Source organism: Vipera ursinii (assembly GCF_947247035.1).
Source record: "Vipera ursinii genome assembly, chromosome: 2".
NCBI lineage: Eukaryota > Metazoa > Chordata > Lepidosauria > Squamata > Viperidae > Vipera > Vipera ursinii.
Window position 1 is genome coordinate 118,521,085 of NC_139513.1, and position 22,884 is coordinate 118,543,968.

Genomic DNA, 22,884 nt, shown 5'->3' on the forward strand with positions numbered 1-22,884 from the left:
AGTCATTACTTTCACAGTCCTAATACTTTTCACATGGTTTGCACAATGCAAAGTTGCCTAGTTCTCACATCAAACTAAACAACATACTAAACTTCATTACAGCTTTATCCTCATGTGAGAATTTGACCAGTACAAGACCCAAGAGAGAAGTCTGAGGCTTAGCTATAATTTTTAAAGGCAGCCTTGCCTGTAATCTTAACATTCTTCTTATCTTACAATTGAATGACTGTAGCAGCTTACAGTTCATCATCGCTTGTAGATCACATACTGTAGTAACAGTATGTAGTAACGGTTGTAGATCACATACTGTAGTAACAATGGTGAAACTTTCAAAGGGTTGGATCTATCACTACTTCCTTTTCAGACTGGGCAGGTTTACTGTCAGAATCCATTTATATCACATTTCATAAATGTATAGGTAGAACAATGTGCTTATTCTGGGGATTCTGCCATCTCTCCGAAGGGGGGGGAGAAGATAGACTTTAGGCATCTTCAAACAACAGGGAACATTTGAACTGGGGGAGGGAGGGGGAGTGACAGATCTGGATTGCATCTTTCATTACAACAAAAAAGGAAGCAATAACCATAAAACCAAGGAGAGTTCCCTTTCCCATGGAAGGGCCTGACATCTGACCAAATGGATGAGGGGAGGGGCTGAAATGGGAATGCTTTATATAGGATTGAAATGTAACTTTGTTAGATTCCGTCTTGTATTGCCACAATCGATTCCATCCTAGTAAACATTTTCCTTTTGGACTAAACTTGCATCCAAGAGTTCTTATTTCCTAAGATGTGGATTGAGGTGGGTCCTGACATTTACTTGCTCAAAACTGCTGAAACAGAAGACTCTTATATTCATGGACCACGAAGGTCTTATCTTTCAGCACTTCCTTGATTCACTAGACTTTAGCTCCATCTGAAGGACTGAGGATCGCAGCAGATATTGTTTTGTTTTCTAGCCAAATTGTTGGAAATTAAACAGGAAGGGGAAATATTATCTCAGCAGCCACTATTTCTGCGCATAAATGCATGAGCCCAAATAGCACAGTTCATCTCAATGAAATTTAATGAACCAACAGTGATCTCACTGGGGCCTAGCACTTTAAAGCCACACTTCGTATAAAAGGGAATGAGAAAGTCCTCACACATCAATGTGGCTCGACGCACATAGGGCAAGGAGCAAAGGTACTGTAGGTAGCGCCACATCAAGATGGATCCTTTGCCTTGCTGGCGGAAAGTGCAATGTACTGCCAGAACATGTATGTGGACTACGGTACCATGAGGCTTGTGTAGGGTCAGTGCATCCTGCCATGGGAGAAGAGAGAGAGAGAAAAAAATGCTTTTTAGAGGTTGGTTTTTGAATCTCCTCCTGTTAACAGCTATATTCATCTCAAAATGTTTGCCTTACCAGATCCTTGAATCATTGGTCTCTCAGTAAGAATCATGTCATTTCTTTATTCACACAATCTATTTATTTTTCTAACTTTTGCAGAGATAAGCTATGACTTCAAGGAATCCAATCACTTCAGAATAGGATTTTTGCATTCTCAATCTATCTCGCCCCGTTTCCATAAACTTATTGAATAAATTGAACTTTCATTGTAGATGAAAGTTCTTGTGACGTCTTGGGCACATCCGTGTGATTTCCTTGATAACAATAGGTCTGTAGTTGGCCATTGTCTACTTCCATCGTTTTCTTCAACTTCTACAGTTTTCTCTACAGCTCTGGGAGTCCCTGATCCCACCCAACCCTGATCCTGCTTACATTTTTGTGCCCAGAAAAAGTTGGCCAGAAGCTGGCCCTGATGAAACAAAGCCTACTGCATTTCAACAAACCTATTCTCCCATGGCCCATTTTGGATCACTTGAAATTATGTCCAAACTCTGTAAAGCTCTTTTGATTACTACTTTCTAACTAAATGTACTCTAATCCAATGTAATTACTGTGCCGCAACTTTATGAAAACACAGCCATCTTTCAGCATCATACTGTATGTGCATTAATATATATTTTGGAAGGGAAAGCAGGCAAGGAACAAATAAATCGTTCAGCAGTTTGCTCATAGGTGCAAAAGTGTGAAATACTGCTCTTCAGATTAACTGAAGTTTTTCTGCTTATTTAACAATTAAATAGTGTCTGGAAGTTTGAAAAAATGAAATTTTATATAAATAGAAGCGTATTTTCTAAGGATTTGGTGCACCGATGGCGGTGAACGTATTTATAAGTGCATCTATCTCTCTACCTACATACCTATATTCCTCCCTTGTTAATTAATGACAGATGCTGAATAATTTCTTTAAAACAGGGGTGTCAAACTCAATTTCACTGAGGGCCGCATCAGCATTGCGGTTGCCCTCAGGGGGCCGGGTGGGTATGGCCAGGGTGGGCGTGGCCTACTGGGTGGGCGTGACGAGTGTGTATGGCCTACTGGGTGGGCGTGGCCAGCTCTACATTGTTCGCATGAAGGGTGCCTATGGGGGCCTAGGCAGGAGTGGGAAAGATCTGGGGGTCTGTGGCAGGAGGGTCTCTGGGCCAGGGCCAAGGCAGCGGGGGCCGTTCCCTCACTGTTTCCAGGATGGCTTCGCGGGCCGCATGAAACCACTTCACGGGCTGGATCCGGGCCCCGGGCCTTGTGTTTGACATGTCTGCTTTAAAAGAAAACTGAGTTCAGATTCCATTCTCATTCGTTCTCTCCCCAATACTGTATAAAATAACAAAAACATATTTAGCTTACCTGGCTGAGTCTTTCCTGGTCCCAGAGGGAGCCAATAATGAAAGCAACTAGTTGACCTTCTTCAAAAAAGCCAAGAGACAACTCAGGACATAGGTTAAGAAAATGGCGAATCTCATCCAGGTGGAGGGGGCAGTCTCCTGACACTGAAATAAAGGCTTGAGGGAAGAAGAAAGGGAGATGTTAAATTTTGTCCTGCCGATTACAGAAAAGATTAAACTTCTCCAGAAAGCTAGGAAAATATTGGCCCTGCCCTCTCTAGGTGAGAGGATGAATCTGACAAGCCCTCGAGTCTTGCAAACTGAGATTTCAGGAATCCAATCTGGTTTCTTCTTATTACAGGTTTTTCTATGAGGGGATTTAACTGATGCCTTTCACCGCAATGGGTTTTCTTTTATCAGCTATGCCAGGATTCAGTTACAGGCAGAACTAGCAGATAAGCACTCAAATGCATCAAGTCATACATTTTTGGGAACTGAGTTAATCTTTAGCCTAATTACATTTCAAATGCAAATGTGCACCACATTTATGCTGGGGCATAGTCTAAATCACACTAATGTTCAAGTTTAGCTGAAAATCCCAGAACTATCTAATGAAAAAAATCAGTTTAATCATATACCCCTCTGCCTTTCTGTCTGTCTCTAGGAAATACAAATGGGGGGGGGGAGAATTGGTAAAATATGGAACATAAATGGATTAATTACAGAGCTACTGCCATCTGCAAAGATTAGAAATGGGAAAAGAAATGCTCTCTCTGTAGTTAGCCAGCAGAATTCTTCCCCTCTATGCATGACCCAATTGCAACTTGTAGTTGAAAGAGATACTGTTCTGTTCAGTTTCTGCTTACTGCTTAGAAAAGAGTTTGATTTTTATCTTTTTGAACACCATATTTTTAACTTCTGTATTTATTGTACGTTATTGTTGTTAGCCGCCCTGAGTCCTTCGGGAGATAGGGCGGCATATAAGTCCCAAAAATAAATAAATAAAATATTATTTATATCAAATAAACCCTATACGTAAGGGATGATGCGGTTTTTATTGATGCACTGTTAATTTAACTATCAGTATCAGATCTTATGTCTGAAATTCTGATGAAAATCTTGAATATACAGTATTTTACTGTCATTAAGTCTTTCCAAACCTTAGCTTTTCTAATGCTTTGGATTAAACTTTAGAGCGGTATTCCCCCCCAATAATTCCCTATTTATTATAGTATTTTTCCTTTATTTGATTTTTGGGGAGAGGGGTGCCTTCATATCTGTTGATTCCTGTTGATTGCCTGGACGAGTCCCTGCAATATTCTTGGCAGCATTTTCAGAAGTAGGTTGTCATTGCTTACTTCCTAGAGCTGAGACAGAGTAATTGACCCAAAGACACCCAGCTGGTTTCTTTCCTTAACATAGAAGTATAATCATAATCTCACTATTTCTAATCTGGTGCCTTTCACCAATACACTAAACCAGTTCAGTTTCTGAATTTAGGCACATTGTGTATTAGTTTGTCTTCCCACTAGCTAGTCTGCTTTGACTTCTCAGCATTTGGGAACGTGGGAGATAACCATGAAATGTTCATAGTGTGCCATGCTTGATGTATTTGGAGAAAAAGTGCAAGAAAGATGAAATTCTGCTTTTTAATTGCCCTGGCTACAGCTTACAATACTATACCACACTACTGCTTTCTTGCTTTTCTTCATATCACACACTCAACTCGCGTGTAACTATCCTACTCAGTCCAGTTATACAGTTCTTCCATATCATGAACGTGTCTTGCTTAAGATTAAACACAAGAAATGGATTTTACCTTCTCTCTCAATTTCAAACACTCCAGTGGCATCTTCAGGTGTGAGGCACCGGAATTCACTTGCAGGAAGAGTGTGTCGACGCTGGCCCCCAAGGGAGTTTTTTGAAGATCTGAGATAAGGAGACTTGAAAAATGGCAAAGCACTGATCATAGACATCTTCTATCTATGGTATATCTGCCTCTTCTGTAAATGTTTCTTCTCCTCCTTTTGGAATAGCTATTTAATTCAATTGCCTCCAACACAATTAGCCAGCAGATGAGAAGACCTGCAGAGAGAAGTATTACTTGCAATTTTTTTGTTGTTAGGAAATTGGCATGACCGCTAGCTTCTGATCCTTGCTATCATCCCCACTGTGAAACAGAATGTCTATCAGGTTCTTTATTCCTGTCCAGCTCACAAAAGCAAAGCCTATTAAATATTCAAATGCTAGGTAAAAAAGGTAAAGGTTCCCCCGCACATGCGTGCTAGTCGTTTCCGACTCTAGGGGCCAGTGCTCATCTCCGTTTCAAAGCCAAAGAGCCAGCGCTTGTCCGAGGATGTCTCTGTGGTCATGTGGCCGGCATGACTAGACGCCAAAGGCGCACGGAACGCTGTTACCTTCCCACCGTAGTGGTCCCTATTTTTCTACTTGCATCTTTACGTACTTTCAAACTGCTAGGTTGGCAGAAGCTGGGACGAGTAACAGGCGCTCACTCTGTTATGCGGCACTCGGGATTCGACCCGCCAAACTGCCGACCTTCTGATCGACAAGCTCAGCGTCCTAACCCACTGAGCCACTGCGTCCCTTTTTTCAAATGCTAAGGCACAGTCTAAAACAAATGGGGGAAAAACAGTAGGTTTAAGACCAATGTATTAGCTACCTCTGTACAAGTTAATTCTGCCAAAGGAGTCCTATGTTCCTAACACTTTCACCTAGTAAGGCTATGCCTTTTCTAAACCTGAATCTTGGAACTTTGTAATATCGATTTGTATGTATTGACACTGTAATATACATCTTGTTTTTATCTTCAGAACAATTAAACTGCTGGTTGTAGATATACTAGCATACATTTAGAATAGAATAGAATGACAGAGTTGGAAGTGATCTTGGAGGTCTTCTAGTCCAACCTCTTGCTCAGGCAGGAAACCCTATACCATTTCAGACAAATGGCTGTCCAGTCTCTTCTTAAAAATTTCTAGTGTTGGAGCATTCACAACTTGTGGAATTGTTCCATTGATTAATTGTTCTAACTGTCAGGAAGTTTCTCCTTAGTTCTAAGTTGCTTCTCTCCTTGATTAGTTTCCATCCATTGCTTCTTGTCCTGCCTTCAGGCGCTCTGGAGGATAGCTTGACTCCCTCTTCTTTGTGGCAGCCCCTGAGATATTGGGACACTGCTATCATGTCACCCCTCACCCTTCTCTTCATTATTCAATAAATTCAATAAATTCAATTAGATTACACATACCCAATTCCAGCAACTGTTCTTCATATATTTTAGCCTCCAGTCCCCTAATCATCTTTGTTGCTCTTCTCTGCACTCTTTCTAGAGTCTCAACATCTTTTTTATATTGTGGCGACCAAAACTGGATGCAGTATTCCAAGTGTGGTCTTACCAATTTACATACATATATCTATATTTTCCATGTCGGATGGTCTGCATGGGTTGAGGAACTATTAAATCTACAAAAATGCAATAGCCAAACCAGACTTTGGGTTTTGATTTATTCACATTGTCCATTTTGGGCAATCATTCCAGACGCAATTATTCAGCTGAATTGAATTATTTCCAGTTAGTCTATTTTGAGCTAAAGCCATTAGACTTTGGGCTGAAGCTTTAAAGTGATACACACCCAGCTCAAATTCCTTCACGGAATCCTTCAAATGTGGATATGCACAGCAGAATCTAAATCTTGTGAATAACCATCAGAAGCAAAATCAGAGATAATGAAAAAAGAAAACCAAAAAGCTTGCATTTATGCTATTACTGATGCTTGTTTTACTGATATATGGTCTACTAAGTGTAGGCTAGCTCTAGTTCATGAGAACCAAAGAACAAAATTAGCAAAATACTCATAAATGCAATACCATGTCAGAAAAAGTGGATTATATCATTTGATTATCGAAGTTACAGATTACTGTATCTACAAGGATTTATGTTGTTTAATCCATGTGAATATCCATATAAAACTGATTTGGATAGGGCTTTATGACTACAACTTAACACTGTGAGAACTGGGCACACAATATCCATGTAAACGCTCTAAGTATTGTTTCTAACTATGCTCTTCCTGAATGTGGGTTCTGGTATGAAAAGGAATTGAAGAACAAAACAGGTGAGGAAAACTAATAAATCCACTATAAAGCTAGCAATTAAACCTAACAAGTGATTATTATGTGGATTTCTTTAGTGGCCTCATCTCAACCAAATTTCTACGAACTAATTCTTGGCTCTTGCAATTTTATTTCTATTATTCACATGTATGGCCGTGTGTTTTAGCATAGAATCTACAGGGGTGCTCAAGAGGAATTAGCAGTGACATCAAACCTGCTAATATCTAAGCCTGCTTGATTTGGGATTGAATAAGATTTCCCCTACAATACACGCAGCTTATTGTACATTTCCTGATCTGTCTACTTTGGAGCAGAGGATATCATGACACTCATATACGGTATCTAGCTTCTCAGTTTTTCTCAAAGGTGCTATATTTGTGGTCTTCAACAGAAACCAATAGAGAGGCAGACTGTATTTTTATAATATCTATTCCTTTTAATTTCCACAAAACATTTTTTCACAATCCAGGTAGCAGATTAAGCATTTTTCTCAGACTTCAAACACAAAACTTCAGTGTGGATTTATTTTACTATTAACCACAGTATTTCCAAACTTTTAGAATTTCCAAAACTCAATAAAACAATAAAGGGTTTAAATTCACCAATAATTTATAAGCAATCTGAATCTATTCTTCAAAGCGCCCAAAGGCAGGACAAGAAGCAACGGATGGAAATTAATCAAGGAGAGAAGCAACCTAGAACTAAGGAGAAACTTCCTGATAGTTAGAACAATTAAACAGTGGAACAACCTGCCTCCAGAAGCGGTGAATGCTCCAACACTGGTAGTTTTTAAGAAGATTCTGGACAGCCATTTGTCTGAAATGGTATAGGCTTTCTGGCCTGAGCAGGGGGTTGGGCTAGATGACCTCCAAGGTCCCTCCCATCATCATCATCATCATCACCATCATCATTATTATTATTATTATTATTATTATTATTATTATTATTATTATTATTATTATTATTATCTATTGTCTTCTACGTTGAATGTTTGTACAACTATGTCAGTGAAATTCTTCCCAATTTATTGATCTATGGTAGCATCTACTCATCATATATCTGGAGGTTAATTACTATGCAGCCCCTCTGCACTGCCCCAGGAAGGTAAAAAAACGTGCTACTGTGTGCAACATTCTTTACATATGCAGCATTCGTAAGAAGAAATTAAAAAGTAATAGAAGCACTGCTGCAACAATACATATTGCAGGGTGCTATAATCCCTAACCAATGGGCCTAAGTAAAAGAGCCTTGGTGGAGCAGTGGGCTAATGCCTCCTTAAGTAACACCAGCTGCCTGCAATTAGTGCAGGTTCGAGTCCCACCAGGCTCAAGGTTGACTCAGCCTTCCATCCTTCCGAGGTAGGTAAAATGAGGACCCAGATTGTTGGGGGCAATTAAGCTGACTTTGTAATAATGCCGCTTAGGGTGTGTGTGAAAGCCCTAATAAGCAGGCATATACATAGAATGAAGGCTACTGCTAAGCTTGTAAGCCGCCCTGAGTCTTCGGAGAAGGGCGGGATATAAATGGAATTAAAATAATAAAAAAAATTTAAAAAAAATATTTTTTTCTGTCCAAAGATAAGGGATTTGTTCAGGCTATGCCTTAATTTTTATATAATTAATTTTCAATTCAATATGTGCAATATCATATAAATGGGCCTGTCTCACTATTAATAATTTTACAGAGATTCTTTGCATCCATTGACATTGGTAAACTCTAAAATGAAATTCCACCTCTGGAAAATTTAACTGCAAATTGTATGGCACGGAATTAGTAATTTTGTTTTATTGGGAAATGCAAGGATATTTCTGACTATAGGTCACAATTTGGTTTCCAGAAAAGTATTCATATTTTATTTTCTCTAAAGCTGAAAGCATTAAAAAATATTCAGTATAATGTATTTATTAATCACTGTTTAAAGATATGTAGATTAACTATACCAATTGGTACAGAAAATTCTTATTGTTAATTACACAATTGTGTGTGTGTGGGAGAAATATCTTGGACCAGAAAATAGATTGTCTCTGACATTACTTGTCTCTTCTAGAAAAACTATTGTTTTCACTCATCTACTTTTTGCTTTGGGCTTATGTAATATATATTAACGTATACCAATAAGTTAACCTGACAATAAATCATTTAAAAATAGGTTATTTAAATCATATTCTAATCCTGAATTTTCTTAAAAGTGCCCTTTTTTCAACAGAACGCATTCTCTAAATTCTAAATAATTGTAAATCCTTGGAATCTTAGGATTTTAAGATTTAATTCTCTGAAGTTAACTGTCAAGCTTCTCTCACAATAACTTTAATTTTCTTGTATACTGAATGTCCCACTGCAAAAAATGATTGTGTGATTACATGCAAGTACTATGACTGAATAATTATATTTAATTTTTTAAAAGATTGATGTTACAATTAAAATATGCAAAATACCAGGATAGAAGATACAATACTAATATTTTCAGATTTGTTATATTTGTAATATAAGCAAGGAATGAATCTTACTTTCATATTATTATAATATGAATCTTACCTTCACATTATACTTTTCTGCTCAGATGATCTGATTACTTAACATATTACAATTTAACGTTGTGTAATGAACAAATGCTATCTGCTATAGGAGAAACAGTTCAAATTAACTTCGGAATGAAACTTTTCTTGACCTTGGAAATCAACTTCATTAAATTAAGTTGAATTGCAGTATCTTTCTTACCTGTATATTTGAGTTTTCTTTTAGCAGTCTATTGACTTCTCCACAATGACATTGCTGTTAAGAGAGTAGGACAAAGAAGACTGCAGTGAATGTTAATGGGGTCCCAGCTTTTATTTTTCCAGAGACTTAGGGAACTCCAGTTTATACATTTATTTTAGTAGCACGTGATGATTTTCTTAAAACATTTAAACCCTCAGGAGGCATAGAATTGCAAAAGAGCTTTAAGGTGACATGTCAACAAAAAGACGGTAGCAGGCTTTACTTTCTTGGCATGATTTTCTCCCTAGGGATAAAGTGTTTTAGATTATTACTAAATACAAAGGGCATCTTAGAGGCCACAAGTGAATAGCTAAGCAGGGCACATTGGCAGAGTACTGGTGGAACAAAAATACATTGCATACATTCTTCCTGGAACTATTCATTCTCAAAGGATTTCTCGCTTGAAACTGAATGTACTCAATCAATATTACTGTACATATAATTGTCTTCCTGGAATTGTTTTTGATCCATTAATTGCACCAACTAAATTGTTTATTATTACCACATTAACAAATAGGTTAATAACCTCTCTTCTAAATATTTTGCTTGGAGTATAACTGTACTCCTATGTCTTTAATATATTCAGTTATTTGTGATACATACACAGAATATAAACAAACAGCAAGAAAAGTAGGGCTGAGATTAGACTGAGAATAGAAACCACAAGAAACTAATTCATGCCGTGTGTGTGTGTGTGTGTGTGTGCGCGCGCGCGCGCTCATCATGATAGTCAGGTTTGTGAGTATTCTATTGGCATCTTCTGAATGGCACAACCAAGTAGCTTGCATTATATATAGGAATATCTGCACGGAATATGGGCTGGATCCTCTTAAGTTCAGATGGGAGATCTCACAGAAGATCATGGAGAATAAGAAAGCTAAGAGCTTGTGGGACTTTCAAAGCAGACAGACAAGCAGGTGCTAGCTAATCAACCACACATCGTGGTAGTTGACAAGGAACCGTGGTAATAGATATAGCAGTGCCAAGTGACAGCAATATCAGGAAGAAGGAGCATGAGCCCTGACGAAAGAGGTTAAGTGCAGTATTGCAGGCAAACTCTACCCACAGCCTAGTGTTTGATCCTGATGGGGCTCAAGGTTTCACCCAGCCTTCCATCCTTTCGAGGTCGGTAAAATGAGGACCCAGTTTGTTGGGGGTAATGTGCTGACATTGTGAACCATCCAGAGAGTGCTGTAAAACAGAGGTCCCCAACCCCCGGTCCACGGACTGGCACCGGGCTGCGGCATGCCAGAAACTGGGCCGCGCAAACAACCGAAGCCCCATCCATGGAATGCAGGCAGCACACAAAACCACACCACCTCCTTTCTGCAAAAAAAAACAACCTCTCCTCACAGAACCGGTCCCTGGTGCCTAAAAAGTTGGGGGCCTCTGCTGTAAAACAGAATGGGCAGTATATAAGTCTAACTGCTATTGCTATGAGAAACTGGCGAAGTATCAGGGGCTCAAGGAGAAACTGGAGAGGATGTGGAAAGTAAAGGCCAAGATGGTCTCTCAGTGGTAGAAGCACTTGGGACTCGGAGAGAGTGGCTCCAACAGATCCCAGGAACAACAACCGAGCTCCCTGTCCAGAAAGCCTCCTGGCTGAAGAAGCTATGTTCTGTCTCTCCTGACATTCCTCCTTTAGAAAAAGAACAACAATCCTTCCCATTGTGGTAGAATCCTCAGCTTTCATTGCTCTGCCCTACCCACATACAGTATGGTTTCGATGATCAAAGACTTCAAAAACAGGAAGTCTTGAGGAGAAAGGAGCAGGAACTATAATATTCTTCTTATATTAGAGCAACTTTACACCTGCTATGGTCCTTGGAATGATGTTTCAGAGATCAGAGGACCATCACACTAGACCAGACATGTCAAACACAAGGCCCGCAGGCCGGATGCGGCTCGACATGTGGTTCCATCCGGCCCGGGGACCTGCTCTGAAAAGAGCGAAGGACTGGTCCGCCGCACCTCAGTCCAGCCCAGGCCAACTGGGCGCTGATCTACAACCTGGTTGCATCCATCAAAACCAAACGCGCTCAGCGTTAAATCCATGGGGCAGCCCCACCACACATGTGCACGTGCAAGCAGACTCCAACCTCCCTGCTGGCTGTCTTGTCATGCAGGCTGACTTCACCCAGGACGCCGGCGCTGACCATCTCCTGTGCGCACACTCAGGGGGCGGGACAGAGGTGGCAAGGCAGCTCCTTGCTGATTTAGGCTGAGTGCGTTCTCGCTTTGATGGACACAACCAGGTTGTAGATCAATGCCAACCCCCCCCCCCAGCCCTTCCAGCCTTGCAGCCACGAGGCTTTCCTTTCACTGGGGCAGACCCCCGCCAATGCAGGATGGCAAGACTGGCAGCAACATGGCAGTGCTGGCAATCTCCCCCTCACATCACCCCTTCCTGAGCATGAAGGAAAGAGATGAGAAGGAGAGAAGGAAGTGTAGCAGAGAGGGGAATTGGGGGGGGATCAGCGCTGGCTGAGAGGCTTTGCCAGAGCTCTGACGTTTTGGCAGAGAGGTTGGGAGCTCCAGAGGCCTCCGCGGAGGCTGGGGGTGTGGTGGGGCTCTTGGGGAGGGATTTTTAAAAGGGAAGAGAAGATTGACTGGGGGAAAAAGATTTTAGACAAGCCAGAAGGAGGAAGAACGAGGTAGGAAGGCAAAAAGGCTTTTTATTCTCTCTCCAGATAATAAACTTTCTACCTTGCTCTCCCTCCTTCTAGCTTGTCTCTCTGGAAAAGAGAAACTAAAATCTTCTTCCCCCAGTCAATCTTCTTTTCTCCTTTAAAAATCCCTCCCCAAGAGCTCCGCGCCGCCCTCAGCCTCCACGGAGGCCTCTGGAGCTCCCGACCTCTCTGCTGAATCCTCAGCCTCCCAGCCAATGCTGATCCCCCCATTCCCCTCTCTGCTACACTTCCTTCCTTCCTTCTCTCCTTCTCATCTCTTTCCTTCCTCCACGCTCAGGAAGGAGTGATGGTAGGGGGAGAGATTGCCAGTGCTGCCATGTTGCTGCTGGTCTTGCTATCCCGCATGGGGAGTGTCTATCCCAGTGAAAGGAAAGCCTCGTGGCTGCGAGGCTGGAGGTGCTGGTGGTGGTTTGGCACTGATCTACAACTTGTCTGCGTCCATCAAAGCCAGAATGCACTCAGCCTTAAGTCCATGGGGCAGCCCCACCCCGTCCCCTGGGTGCGCACGCAAGTAGAGTCCAGTGTCCCTGCTGGCTGTCTTGCCCTGCAGGCTGACTTCACCCAGGATGCCAGCACTGGCTGTCTCCTGTGCGCACACCCAGGGGGCAGGACAGAAGCGGCGGGGCAGCTCCTTGCTGGTTCCAGTGGATCTTAGGCTGAGCATGTTCTGGCTTAGATCAGCAGCCCCACCCCCAGCACCTCCAGCCTGGCAGCCACGAGGCATCCCTTTCAACAGGACGCCCCCACCCGCCCACATGGTATAGGAATGGCCAGCAGCAGCATTTTAGTGCTGGCAATCCCTCCCCCTCCCATCACCCCTTCCTGAGCGCAGGGGAAGGAAAGAGATGAGAAGGCGAAGGAAGGAACAGAGGGAGGGAGGAAGGGAGGAAAAAAGGGAGGAAGGAATTGAGAGTGGTAGGGAAAAAAGAAAGAAAGAACAGAGGAAGGAAGTGAAGAAGGAAGGAACAGAGGGAGGAAGGAATGGAGGGTGGGAGTGAGGAAGGAAAGAACAGAGGATGGAAGGGAGGGAGGGTGGGAGGGACCATGTCCCAGCACTTGCCCCGGTCCCATGCTCCTCTGCCAGAGACCCTCAGATCTGCCCCAGTCCTACCCAGGAACCCCTGAAGCAAGTGATGTTGAGCTGGCCATGCCCCCCCAGTATGCCACACCCACCCAATAGGCCACACCCATCACAGCCTCCCCGCCCCCCCAAGGGCAACCACAATGCTGATGTGGCCCTCAATGAAATTGAGTTTGACACCCCTGCACTAGACAGTGAGATTTCTCTACATTAAATAGGCTTTTTCACCCAAAACAGCTATGCTACCTATAAAAAAAACCCTGAAATATGAGCTGTATGAATTCAACAGAGATCACAAAAATCTACCATTTCAAAATTAAAATTAGAAATGATTTAACACATCCCAATTCTAAAATTCATAGGTTTGCCCTATGCAAAATGTGCATTTAAATACCTTTCAAAAGCTATTCGCTCATAATTAAAGCTGTATTAAATATTCCACAATGTTTTATCATCAATTATTTTTAATGTTCCTTTGGCAAGGATATACTAGAAAACCATAATTGTCTTATCATACCACATGCTGTCACTGATTCAAAATCATAGCTCCGTGTGTAAAATTTGTGAAATATCAGGCTACTCTATAATATTTTAATCTTATCATGCATGGTTCTACAAAATATTTACTAGAAATAAGGGAAACTCAGGGGCTCTGAAGCCCAACATACTTCCACAAAGATAAAACAGTACTTGCTTACATTTGTTTACAAATATGGGACTTCAGCCTAAAGGATTTAACATTTGGAGACATTTGAATGGGAATAAAAGCCTAAAGATCAAGAACACTAGCCCATGATACAATAATGACAATTGACAAATTGTCGAAGACAAATACTAGTGGCACTTGGAATATAATAGCTACATAAAGAAATCACTAGTCATCACAATGTTCTTATTACAACAGTAATGATTTGTTTAGTTATATTCTGGTTGAATGCCTGAAAACTGATTACACCCAAAACCATGATTCTTGTGTTGTTGTTTTTTTTTTAAAAAAAAATCAGATTCATTAATTAGAAAAAAAGGACTAGATTGGAAAAAGCTCAATAACTGATTTGTTTTTACTGTCACTTTCCATTTTATCACCCAGGATACCAATGCAGGAATTTTATTGCCTGTGTGTGCTGGCAAAAATATGTTCTTTCAAACTTTGAACATACCATTACAGTGGTTAACATATTTTATAAATAAATCTAAAAATACAGATTAAAATTAACAGGGATTGACCAGGAAAAACTCTAAAACTTTTTTAACCATTGTCTTTTATAAACATTTTTTATCATTTGGAATGGCAACTAGAATTACAATCATTCTGACAAATTTCAAATCAGCAAATTTTAAGCAGCCCAAATACCTGGAGAGTAAATCCAGTTTTAATGCTTTGTGAAGAAAGCTAGATAGGCCAGGCTAACTGAATCTTGAAGAAGTTGTGGTAGGAAGATCATTCAATAAGAGTGGAGCTACCAAAGATCAAGGATGCTTCCTAGATACAATCGGATAACATTGGTACAGAAAAGGGACCTGGAGCATGTCTAACTTGGAAGAGCATGTGGCAAGGGAACTAGGCAGACTCACAAATAACTAAGTCCTCTGCCATGTAAGGTTTTAATTTAATATGAAGGTCTGAAAAGGAGTACTACCCAACTATTATCAAGAACCTTAAGATTTGAATTTTTTTAATCCTAATTTGAATAAGATATGAATAATTTGAATAAGATTTGAGAGCCAATTTGGTCTAAAGGTTAAGGCACCAGGCCAGAAAAGAGGAGACCGTGAGTTCAAGTCCTGCCTTAGCCATGAACTCCAGCTGGGTGACTTTGGACCAGTTATTCTCTCTCTCAGCCCAACCCACCTCACAGGACTGTTGTTGTGGGGAAAATAGGAGGAGGAAAGTGTGTTAAATATGTTTGGTTGAGTTATTTGTAAAAATAATAAAAGCGGGTACAATTAATTAAATGATAACTTTTTCAAACTAGCATAAATTGGATGGCTTTCTCATGAAATAAATATCAGATAATGTTGTTTTATGTTGGCTCAAATTCCCTCTATATTTCAGTTAAGTTTACATTACCTTGGACCAGTCATTCTTTCAGTCCTAGACAGAGGGCAATGGCAAACCATTTCCAATCTGGCCCAGAAAACTGCAGGATCCTGTCCAGACAATTGTCAGGAATCAAAATGACTTGAAAGCATGTGCACACCCACATACCCAAAAAGATTATATGAAGCTCTGCTAATATTCAATGACAAAGATATACCAAACAAACAAAAATTAAAACAAAGAAAATCCAAAAGGAGGCAACTATACTTCTTTTACAAAATGGTATTAGATTGTAGTCCTAAAGAAGAATATTAATAATCACAAGAATCAAGCCATACCACAGCTATATAAATGAAACAACGCTGAAGAAACCCAAGAACTATCTCCCAAATAGAAGATTCAACTCTTTGCCACTAAATTCTATCTAGTTTAATATTACTGTATTGCCTCTGTTGTGTATGACCATCTATCTCAGACATGTCAAACTCGTCATGTGATGTCACACAGCGTATCGGGACAGTTTTACCATTGCCGGCAATGGGGTGGGCGCAGCTTTCCGTGTGACGTTTCCGGCCCGTGGGCCGGCAGTTTGACACCCCTGCTCTACCTTTTAAGCAAGAGAATTGAGTGATAAAAATAATTTTCATAGATTTTATTTAGTGTTATATTAAATTATCTAAGAGCGCCATCTATTGGGAAAAGGACATCAAACCAAAGGAAAAAAATGAAGGTGCTGTCTAAGGAGGCTTTTATTTTGCAACTGCTGCCTCATTCACTGGATTTGGAAGGCAGAGAAGGAAGACCATAAGTGATAAACTATGCGGTTATGGAGGTTATATTTTATAATTTCTATATATCTTCACAACATTAATTCCATTTTTTATTACAAGAAATATAATTTAAATAAGGAATGACACAACTGCATAATGCCTGGCAATGCTGCATGACCGCTCCCTTAAAGCAGAGGTCCCCAAACTTTTGGGCACCAGGGACCGGTTCTGTGGAGAGAGGTTTTTGCATGGACCGGAAGGGATATAGTTTTGTGTGCTGCCTGCATCCCGCAGATGGGGCTTTGCTTGCTTGTATGGACCGGTTGCTGGAATGCTGTGGCCCAGTACTGGTCCACGGACTGGGGGTTGGGGACCCCTGCCTTAAAGCATTCCAAATTTCTAAAACAGTGAAAAAGCAGAGAAATACCACTTAATCACCACAGTATTTTATAGGCTATTAATATAGTCAGATCTTATGTATTTACTTTTCATAAATCTGTTTACATATTAACAGAATATCAGGAGAAGCAGAGCCCAGTGATACCAGTAGTTCAAAGTTTTTCAGCCAGGTTAAAGAAATCTGTTTTCCATCCTTTTCTGTACCTTAAAAGTGCTTGCCACTTCATCTAGAATCAAACTATGGATGGAAAACTTTTTTAGTTATTGATTTGGCATTTAGTTTCAACACATTAAGACGTGATGGGGTTGCTAACATGGCAACCAGGAAAACTCCATCTGAGAGAGAGAGCAAAAAAAACCTTTTTTTTCAATTCCCTGGATTATCAATCTTTCATTGCTGTATCTTCTGCATTGTCGTATCATACAAACTACATCATTACTACCTTCGGCCTTCTCAACCACTTGCTTCTCATCCGTTTTCCTGCTTATAGCAGCAAAATAGATGTCACCAGAGTCTGACCACCTTCGATTAATCTGACCTTTTATAACTACTAAAAGAGACCTGGAGAAAGGGTGGAAAGAAGTGGTTTAAATTTTGTAATGGTTGGACAATATAATATCTATTTCCTTTTTAAAAAAAAATCTTAGTCATAGTGACTAAACAAAAAAAACCCTACAATTTATCTCACAAAGGATACCATGTTGTTATGGATTATAACATTTTTTTATTTAGAAAATTTACATGGATGCCCTTTTCACATATGAACAAATCAATAAGAAAAACATAACTTCTATAAATTAATACAGTATTCTTCCCTCCAATCAGAATTTTAAAAGAATCGTAGCACAATTATAAAGGCCTTATGCACAGCTTAAAGATGATAAGCTCTATGTTGTCACTGGAAGCATAATTGGAGCCAGTGCAGTTCATTAACAACAGTGTAACCCGGACAAACCTTGGTGCACCCAAAACTGCCCACACCACTGGGTTCTGGACCAGGTGAAGCATCTAAGTATTTTTTTTTAAGGACAGTCCCACATAGACCACATTACAGTGATTCAATTGGGAAGGGATGAGTCAATGTAATCAGGGCCTCCCAATTCAGGAATGAGAGCATTTGGCACACAAAATGAATTTGTCCCTCCCCTGCCCTCCGCAGCCACTAGCTGTTCAAACAGGAAGCATAAGTCTAGGAAGACCCCCAAATTTCAGTGGATTGCTATCTCATTGAATATTAAAAGACGAAAAATCACTAGAATCAGGAGGCCCCAAACCACTGGGTCTTGATAAGTTTGAGTGGCAGCCTGTTCTTCCTCATCCAGACTCATATAGCCACTGGGCAAACATCACAACAGCATCATTTATCCAATCAAGGATAGAGATATTAATTCAGTACCTGTTGGAGAGAGACTGGCAGAAGGGGGAGAAATCAAGGGGGGAATTAAGAGTCTCTACATAGTCACAAGAGAATAAAGTCCAGCCTCCCTTGAATGTCATTGAACCATTCCTACTTTTATCCAGATGCAGACTGTTAGTTTGAGAAGATTTCTGTGAATAGGCTTGAGCAATAAAGCAATAAATTGGACCTCTGTGTTTGGAGCTCTTTGTTTACGCCTGACAGTATAATCAGCATACTGATATCTCACTCCCAATGATGCCAATGGATGACATCACCCAGCAATTTCACACAAATATTAAATAAGAGTGGAAAGAGAGCCAAGCCCTGAGGCACCCAACTAGAACAAGCATAGGATTAAACCCTCTCCCAGTCCAAAATGGAGCCAGCACTAGAAGAAGAGCAAGCACAAAACAATTCCTTGCTTCTAATCCCTTAGGCAAGTCCAGAAAGACTCCATAACTGATGCTATTAAAAGCCACTGAGAGACCTATGAGATCAAGGATGGATTCCCCACCTCACCCTGAGCCACAAGCGCAACCAATGCTGTCTCAATACTATAACCCAGGTTGAACTCCAACTCAGGTTGTAACTTTATTGTTTATCAGCTATGTTACAAGAATCTCACCAGACTGCTTGCCTTACTCTGGAAACAACCAAATAAGGATTTTGGGAGAAGTCATGCTTATGCTGTTTGCAGCTACGCAATAACTTCAAGCTTGGCCCTTGCATGACTCCCTTCAGCCTAGCTGGCAATTCCCCAACAGGGATGCTCTTCTTAATTTTCACAGAACACAGATAAAATTCTGACCTGCTCCCATTAGTATTTCCTTACTAATTGTATGTTTGCTAGGAGTATCTTTATAAAACTGCCTTTGGGAGTACTGTTTGAGGTAACTAGAATTTAAATACCCAGCAAAACAGAAAAATTATCATGACTATTTGAGACAGCAAGTTCATCCATTAACAATTACAACAATTACATTACATCTCTTTAGTACAGCAAATAAAATATTCTGTATCTCTATAAGAAATATTCCTCATCCATATAGCTGATTATTTGGTGTGTTCTTTTCCATTCTGTAAACATGAATGATTTCAGCTCATAATTTAAAATAATCATTGGGTCAGAAATCCTTGAGATGTTTCTGGTAAGAAAACAAATGACCACAAGATGGAGCAAGCACGTTTTCCAAGATAAGAGTTTTAAGAATAAGGGTTGCCTGAATTTTATGTGGAAACATATCATTTCAAAAATTCCAAACTTTAGGGTAAGGTGGAAATATTTTGCTCCTATCACTTTCCCTACTTGTGCTGCTTATAGTATGGGAAAGGAGGAAAAAAAATGTAGATAAAATTTAAATAATTATTCATAATTGGAATAATGAATTTTTCATTTTGCAACAAATTCCAATAACGAGATGTACAACTAGGCCAGATGGAAATGAAAGAGAAAATCACCTTTGTAGCTCGCCCCGGTCAGAAAAAATAACTGAGTCTTAATATTAAATTATATCAGTTATTCCCTAGGCCCATATTCCAAATCAGAACTAGGCATTTTATGGCCTGCAGGCCACATCCGGCCCTTTGACTGTCCCTGTCCAGCTTGCAGCACTGGCAGCAGCTGCAGGGGAAGGGGGATTGTCCATAACAATCCCAGTTTCTTATATGACACTTTGGGAAAATTATTTGCCCATTCCTGTTCTAAATTATGGCAAGTAACAGATCGAAATTACAGGAACCAATCTGCTGCCAAGCTATTGAAAACCTAGATTAAACAGAGATATGTTCTCTCACATGGCAGCCATATTGTGACAGCAACTATTATAAGATACTTCATTAAATATTGAACATAAATTAAGTCATTAACCAAATAATTTTCTGAACTTCATGTAGCCTAGCAATGTGGAATCCTGTATTTCTTCCACAATGTGTAGTTAGAAACTTGAGGATGGTATAACAATAGAGAATACATGAGATTTTCTAACTATGAATGTGAATTACTTGAAAATTACCCTCAATTCCTGCTACAAGTACTATATTTTTATTTCATCTATATTTATCTAAAACATATAATCATTACACTGGATGTCAATGTTAAGTACATATTATTATTTCTAAAAACAGTTTCATAATCTTATTCACTAAGAACTCTACAGACACCATTTTCACACATCACACTAAGCGGAACCTTATGCCTTTTAATAGAGTGTTTTTGTCTATTATGTGTTGGTCTACAGACTAATATGGCTCTTCTCTGACTACATAAGTATAATTTACTTGCATTTAGTTGTACATATTGTGCATGCAAATCGTATTTATCCCATCATGTGGCTTATGAATTTAACCCCATATTATGTTTAAACAATTATTACAATGCACTGGTACAGTCACATGGTATCATTTGCTTCTTACAAAAAACGAAGAACCTAATGTTAAATATCACTTAACTAAATATCTTCTTTTTCTTTACTTTTTTCCATTTTCTGGAAGTAGCAGAACTACTTCATGATGCACTTTAATTCTGAAACAATCACTTTACTCACTTACTACTAGTAGTACTACTACTACTATTATTATTATTATTATTTTGGCGAGAAGCATTGCTTTCAGCAATCATCCTATTGACTTTTCACCTCCTTCATTTCCAAGGTACTCCTGTGTCAATTTTCCCTTGACTTCTTGTGGTGTGTAAATCTAAAACGGGGATAACAATCTGCTGCCCTCCAGATATTTTGAATAACAGTTTCCAAAATTACTCAATATTCTAGTTAGGATTTATGGAAACTACAGGCCAAAACATCCGGAGGCTCCAGGGCATCCTTCCACTGACCTACGCTAGCAGTGATCCATATCCAGAAAGGTTAATATTTATTAACACGTTATTTATAAGATTGTCAAGTTCTTCATTAGCGCAGAACACTGCAATGAGCTGCCGCAGTTGTAGAGCAGAAAATAAAATACATACCTCCAAGTCTCTAACCAGGTTTCCCCCGTTGCGCTCCTTTTGCTTGTTCTTCTAACCCTTCCAAGCTTCCTCTCTCTCTTTCGACTTTCGTTCCCTTGTCCCCAGCCTCCTCTTCCATTAGTCCTTTCACCAACGGAAGCTACTCTACTCCTCGATACTTCTTCCACCACCATTCCCCAGTTTTCCAGGAGCAGAAGCTGAGCGTGAAGAAGGGGGGAGCTGGGTCTGCCATCCCGCAGGACTGTTAAGTAAATCTATAACCGCCCAAAGCGACTATACGAAATGCAAACGTGATCAATAAAATATAAATAAATAAAACACCCAAGACAACTCCCGACTCCTCCTTTTCTTCGTTGTTTGTTTTTTTTTTTTCTCCCCCGGGACGGTTTCTTCTCGGCGTGCTCCATCCCACCCGCCAGTCTCCTCTGGGCCAGGCAGACAGGCTGCTTCGAGGGCTTCCCCGGCTGCCCCCTTTTCTTCCCCCGCGGCTGCTCCTCGAGCTTTCTTCTCCCCACCCGCTTCGTTTCTCCCGCCCGCCGCTTCCCTTCCCTCTCCGGCCCTAAGCCGGGGTCGCCCCGCGGGCCGCCTCAGCTTGGCCGGGAGCTCCGCCCCCGCCGCACGCACCACCTATTGCCCCGCCCAACCAGCGGCCAGGGCGCTATTTCAGGAAGGCGGGGCCAGAGGGGTTAGCCCCGCCTCTCGCCGGGTGGTGACTGCGTTGTGTGGGCCCGGCGGCCGCCGCCGCTCTTTCTCCAGCTCCGCCGCCTCTTCCTCCCTCCCTCCCTCCCTCCCTCCCTCCCGCAGTCATCGCCGGGGCGCGCGCCATGGCGGAGCCGCCTGCTTCTCCCGCCTCGCCAGGAGCTCAGCCGCCGCCGCCGCCGGCCGCCGCAACCCCCGCCGGCGGCTTTCAGCGGCTGCTCTTCACTCACGACCTGGTGTCCGGCCGGTATCGGGGTTCGGTGCGCTTCGGCCTAGTCCGCGTCATGCACGGGGAGGATTCCGACTCGGAGGAGGAGGAGGACGGCGGACGAGGCCCTGGCGGCCCCGGGGGAGGCGGCCCCGGGGGTGGCGGAGGAGGAGCCGGCAGCTCGGGCGGCTCCGAGTCCGGGGCCCCGGGCGGGGGCGAGGAGAGTCGCGGGAGCCCCCTCCGCCGCGGGTACGTGCGAGTCCAGTGGTACCCGGAGGGCATCAAGCAACACGTCAAAGAGACCAAGGTAAAGGAAGCTTCGCGGCGGCTTTTCCCCCCTCGAGTCTCGGCTTGCATTTCATCCGCGCGCGCGAGCCTGGGTGGGTTGAGTGGGTGGGGTGTCCGCAATGGGGCTGCGAAGGCGGCCGCGGCAGCTGGGAAAAGGGTGGGGAAGGGAGAGGCTGGGAGGGACTCCCGGGCTGGCAGGTATTGGGGAGCAAATAGGGCGAAAGGTAGCAACGTTTGGGGGGGGTCCTAGAAGAAGTTGGCCTGGTTGGAAGAGCGTCGTGTGCACAGGCAGAAGAAGCTGGTCTCTGGCCACGAGAATGTGGAGCCGTCTCCCTTGCACCACTACGGGGTTGTCTGGGTCTGCAGTGTCTTTTATATGCAAAATAGACCTCATTAACGCCCGAAGGACTTCTCCTGGTCTCTGCACCAACACTGAAAGAAAAGTTCCCGGGTTCTGGTAGAGGTTTTTATTGCTCTGGGTCACGCGTGGGGATTTTATGATGTCTCAAGATGACACTGGCTTCCATTTGACCACCACCTATCTTTGGCCACGATTGCTCTCGTTTTTTTTCTTTACAGACAATATCAGTTGAAGGGAAAAGCTGCATAGTGCCTTTTGAGAAATAGCACTGGGCAGCCTCGGTTGGGCAGCACCTGATTCTTTCATCCTTACCTCATCGTTCCCAAAGTCATTTTTAATAATTTGTGAGGAAATGCGTTCTTTTCAGCATCCACAGTAGTTT

The 22,884-nt window shown here is 41.7% G+C and overlaps 2 protein-coding genes across 3 annotated transcripts in view; one reads left to right on the top strand and one right to left on the bottom strand.

Moving 5' to 3' along the window:
* Positions 1–467: 467 nt before the first annotated feature.
* AANAT (aralkylamine N-acetyltransferase) lies at positions 468–21,486 on the bottom strand. The gene is made up of 5 exons (XM_083354996.1): positions 20,947–21,486; positions 9,562–9,615; positions 4,532–4,797; positions 2,735–2,889; positions 468–1,305 (listed from the first exon to the last, which is right to left on the bottom strand). The coding sequence occupies exons 3-5, from the start codon at positions 4,686–4,688 to the stop codon at positions 1,000–1,002; spliced, it is 618 nt and encodes a 205-aa protein (XP_083211122.1). The 5' UTR covers positions 4,689–4,797; positions 9,562–9,615; positions 20,947–21,486; the 3' UTR covers positions 468–999.
* Positions 21,487–21,753: 267 nt separating this feature from the next.
* UBE2O (ubiquitin conjugating enzyme E2 O) overlaps positions 21,754–22,884 on the top strand; it is a 73,929-nt gene continuing 72,798 nt past the window's right edge. For both annotated transcript variants that reach the window (XM_083354993.1, XM_083354994.1), the window contains exon 1: positions 21,754–22,160. In XM_083354993.1, coding sequence (XP_083211119.1) covers positions 21,771–22,160 — 390 coding nt within the window. In that variant the 5' untranslated portion in view covers positions 21,754–21,770. The remainder of the gene's footprint in view (positions 22,161–22,884) is intronic.

Bases quoted from the DNA above. Each gene is read 5' to 3' on its own strand.
- AANAT (XM_083354996.1), bottom strand. From the start codon at position 4,688: ATGTCTATGATCAGTGCTTTGCCATTTTTCAAGTCTCCTTATCTCAGA. The intron at 2,890-4,531 runs GTAAAATCCATT...TCTTCCCTCAAG, and splicing joins GTTTGAAATTGAGAGAGAAG to CCTTTATTTCAGTGTCAGGA. The intron at 1,306-2,734 runs GTAAGCTAAATA...CTCCCATGGCAG, and splicing joins ACCAGGAAAGACTCAGCCAG to GATGCACTGACCCTACACAA.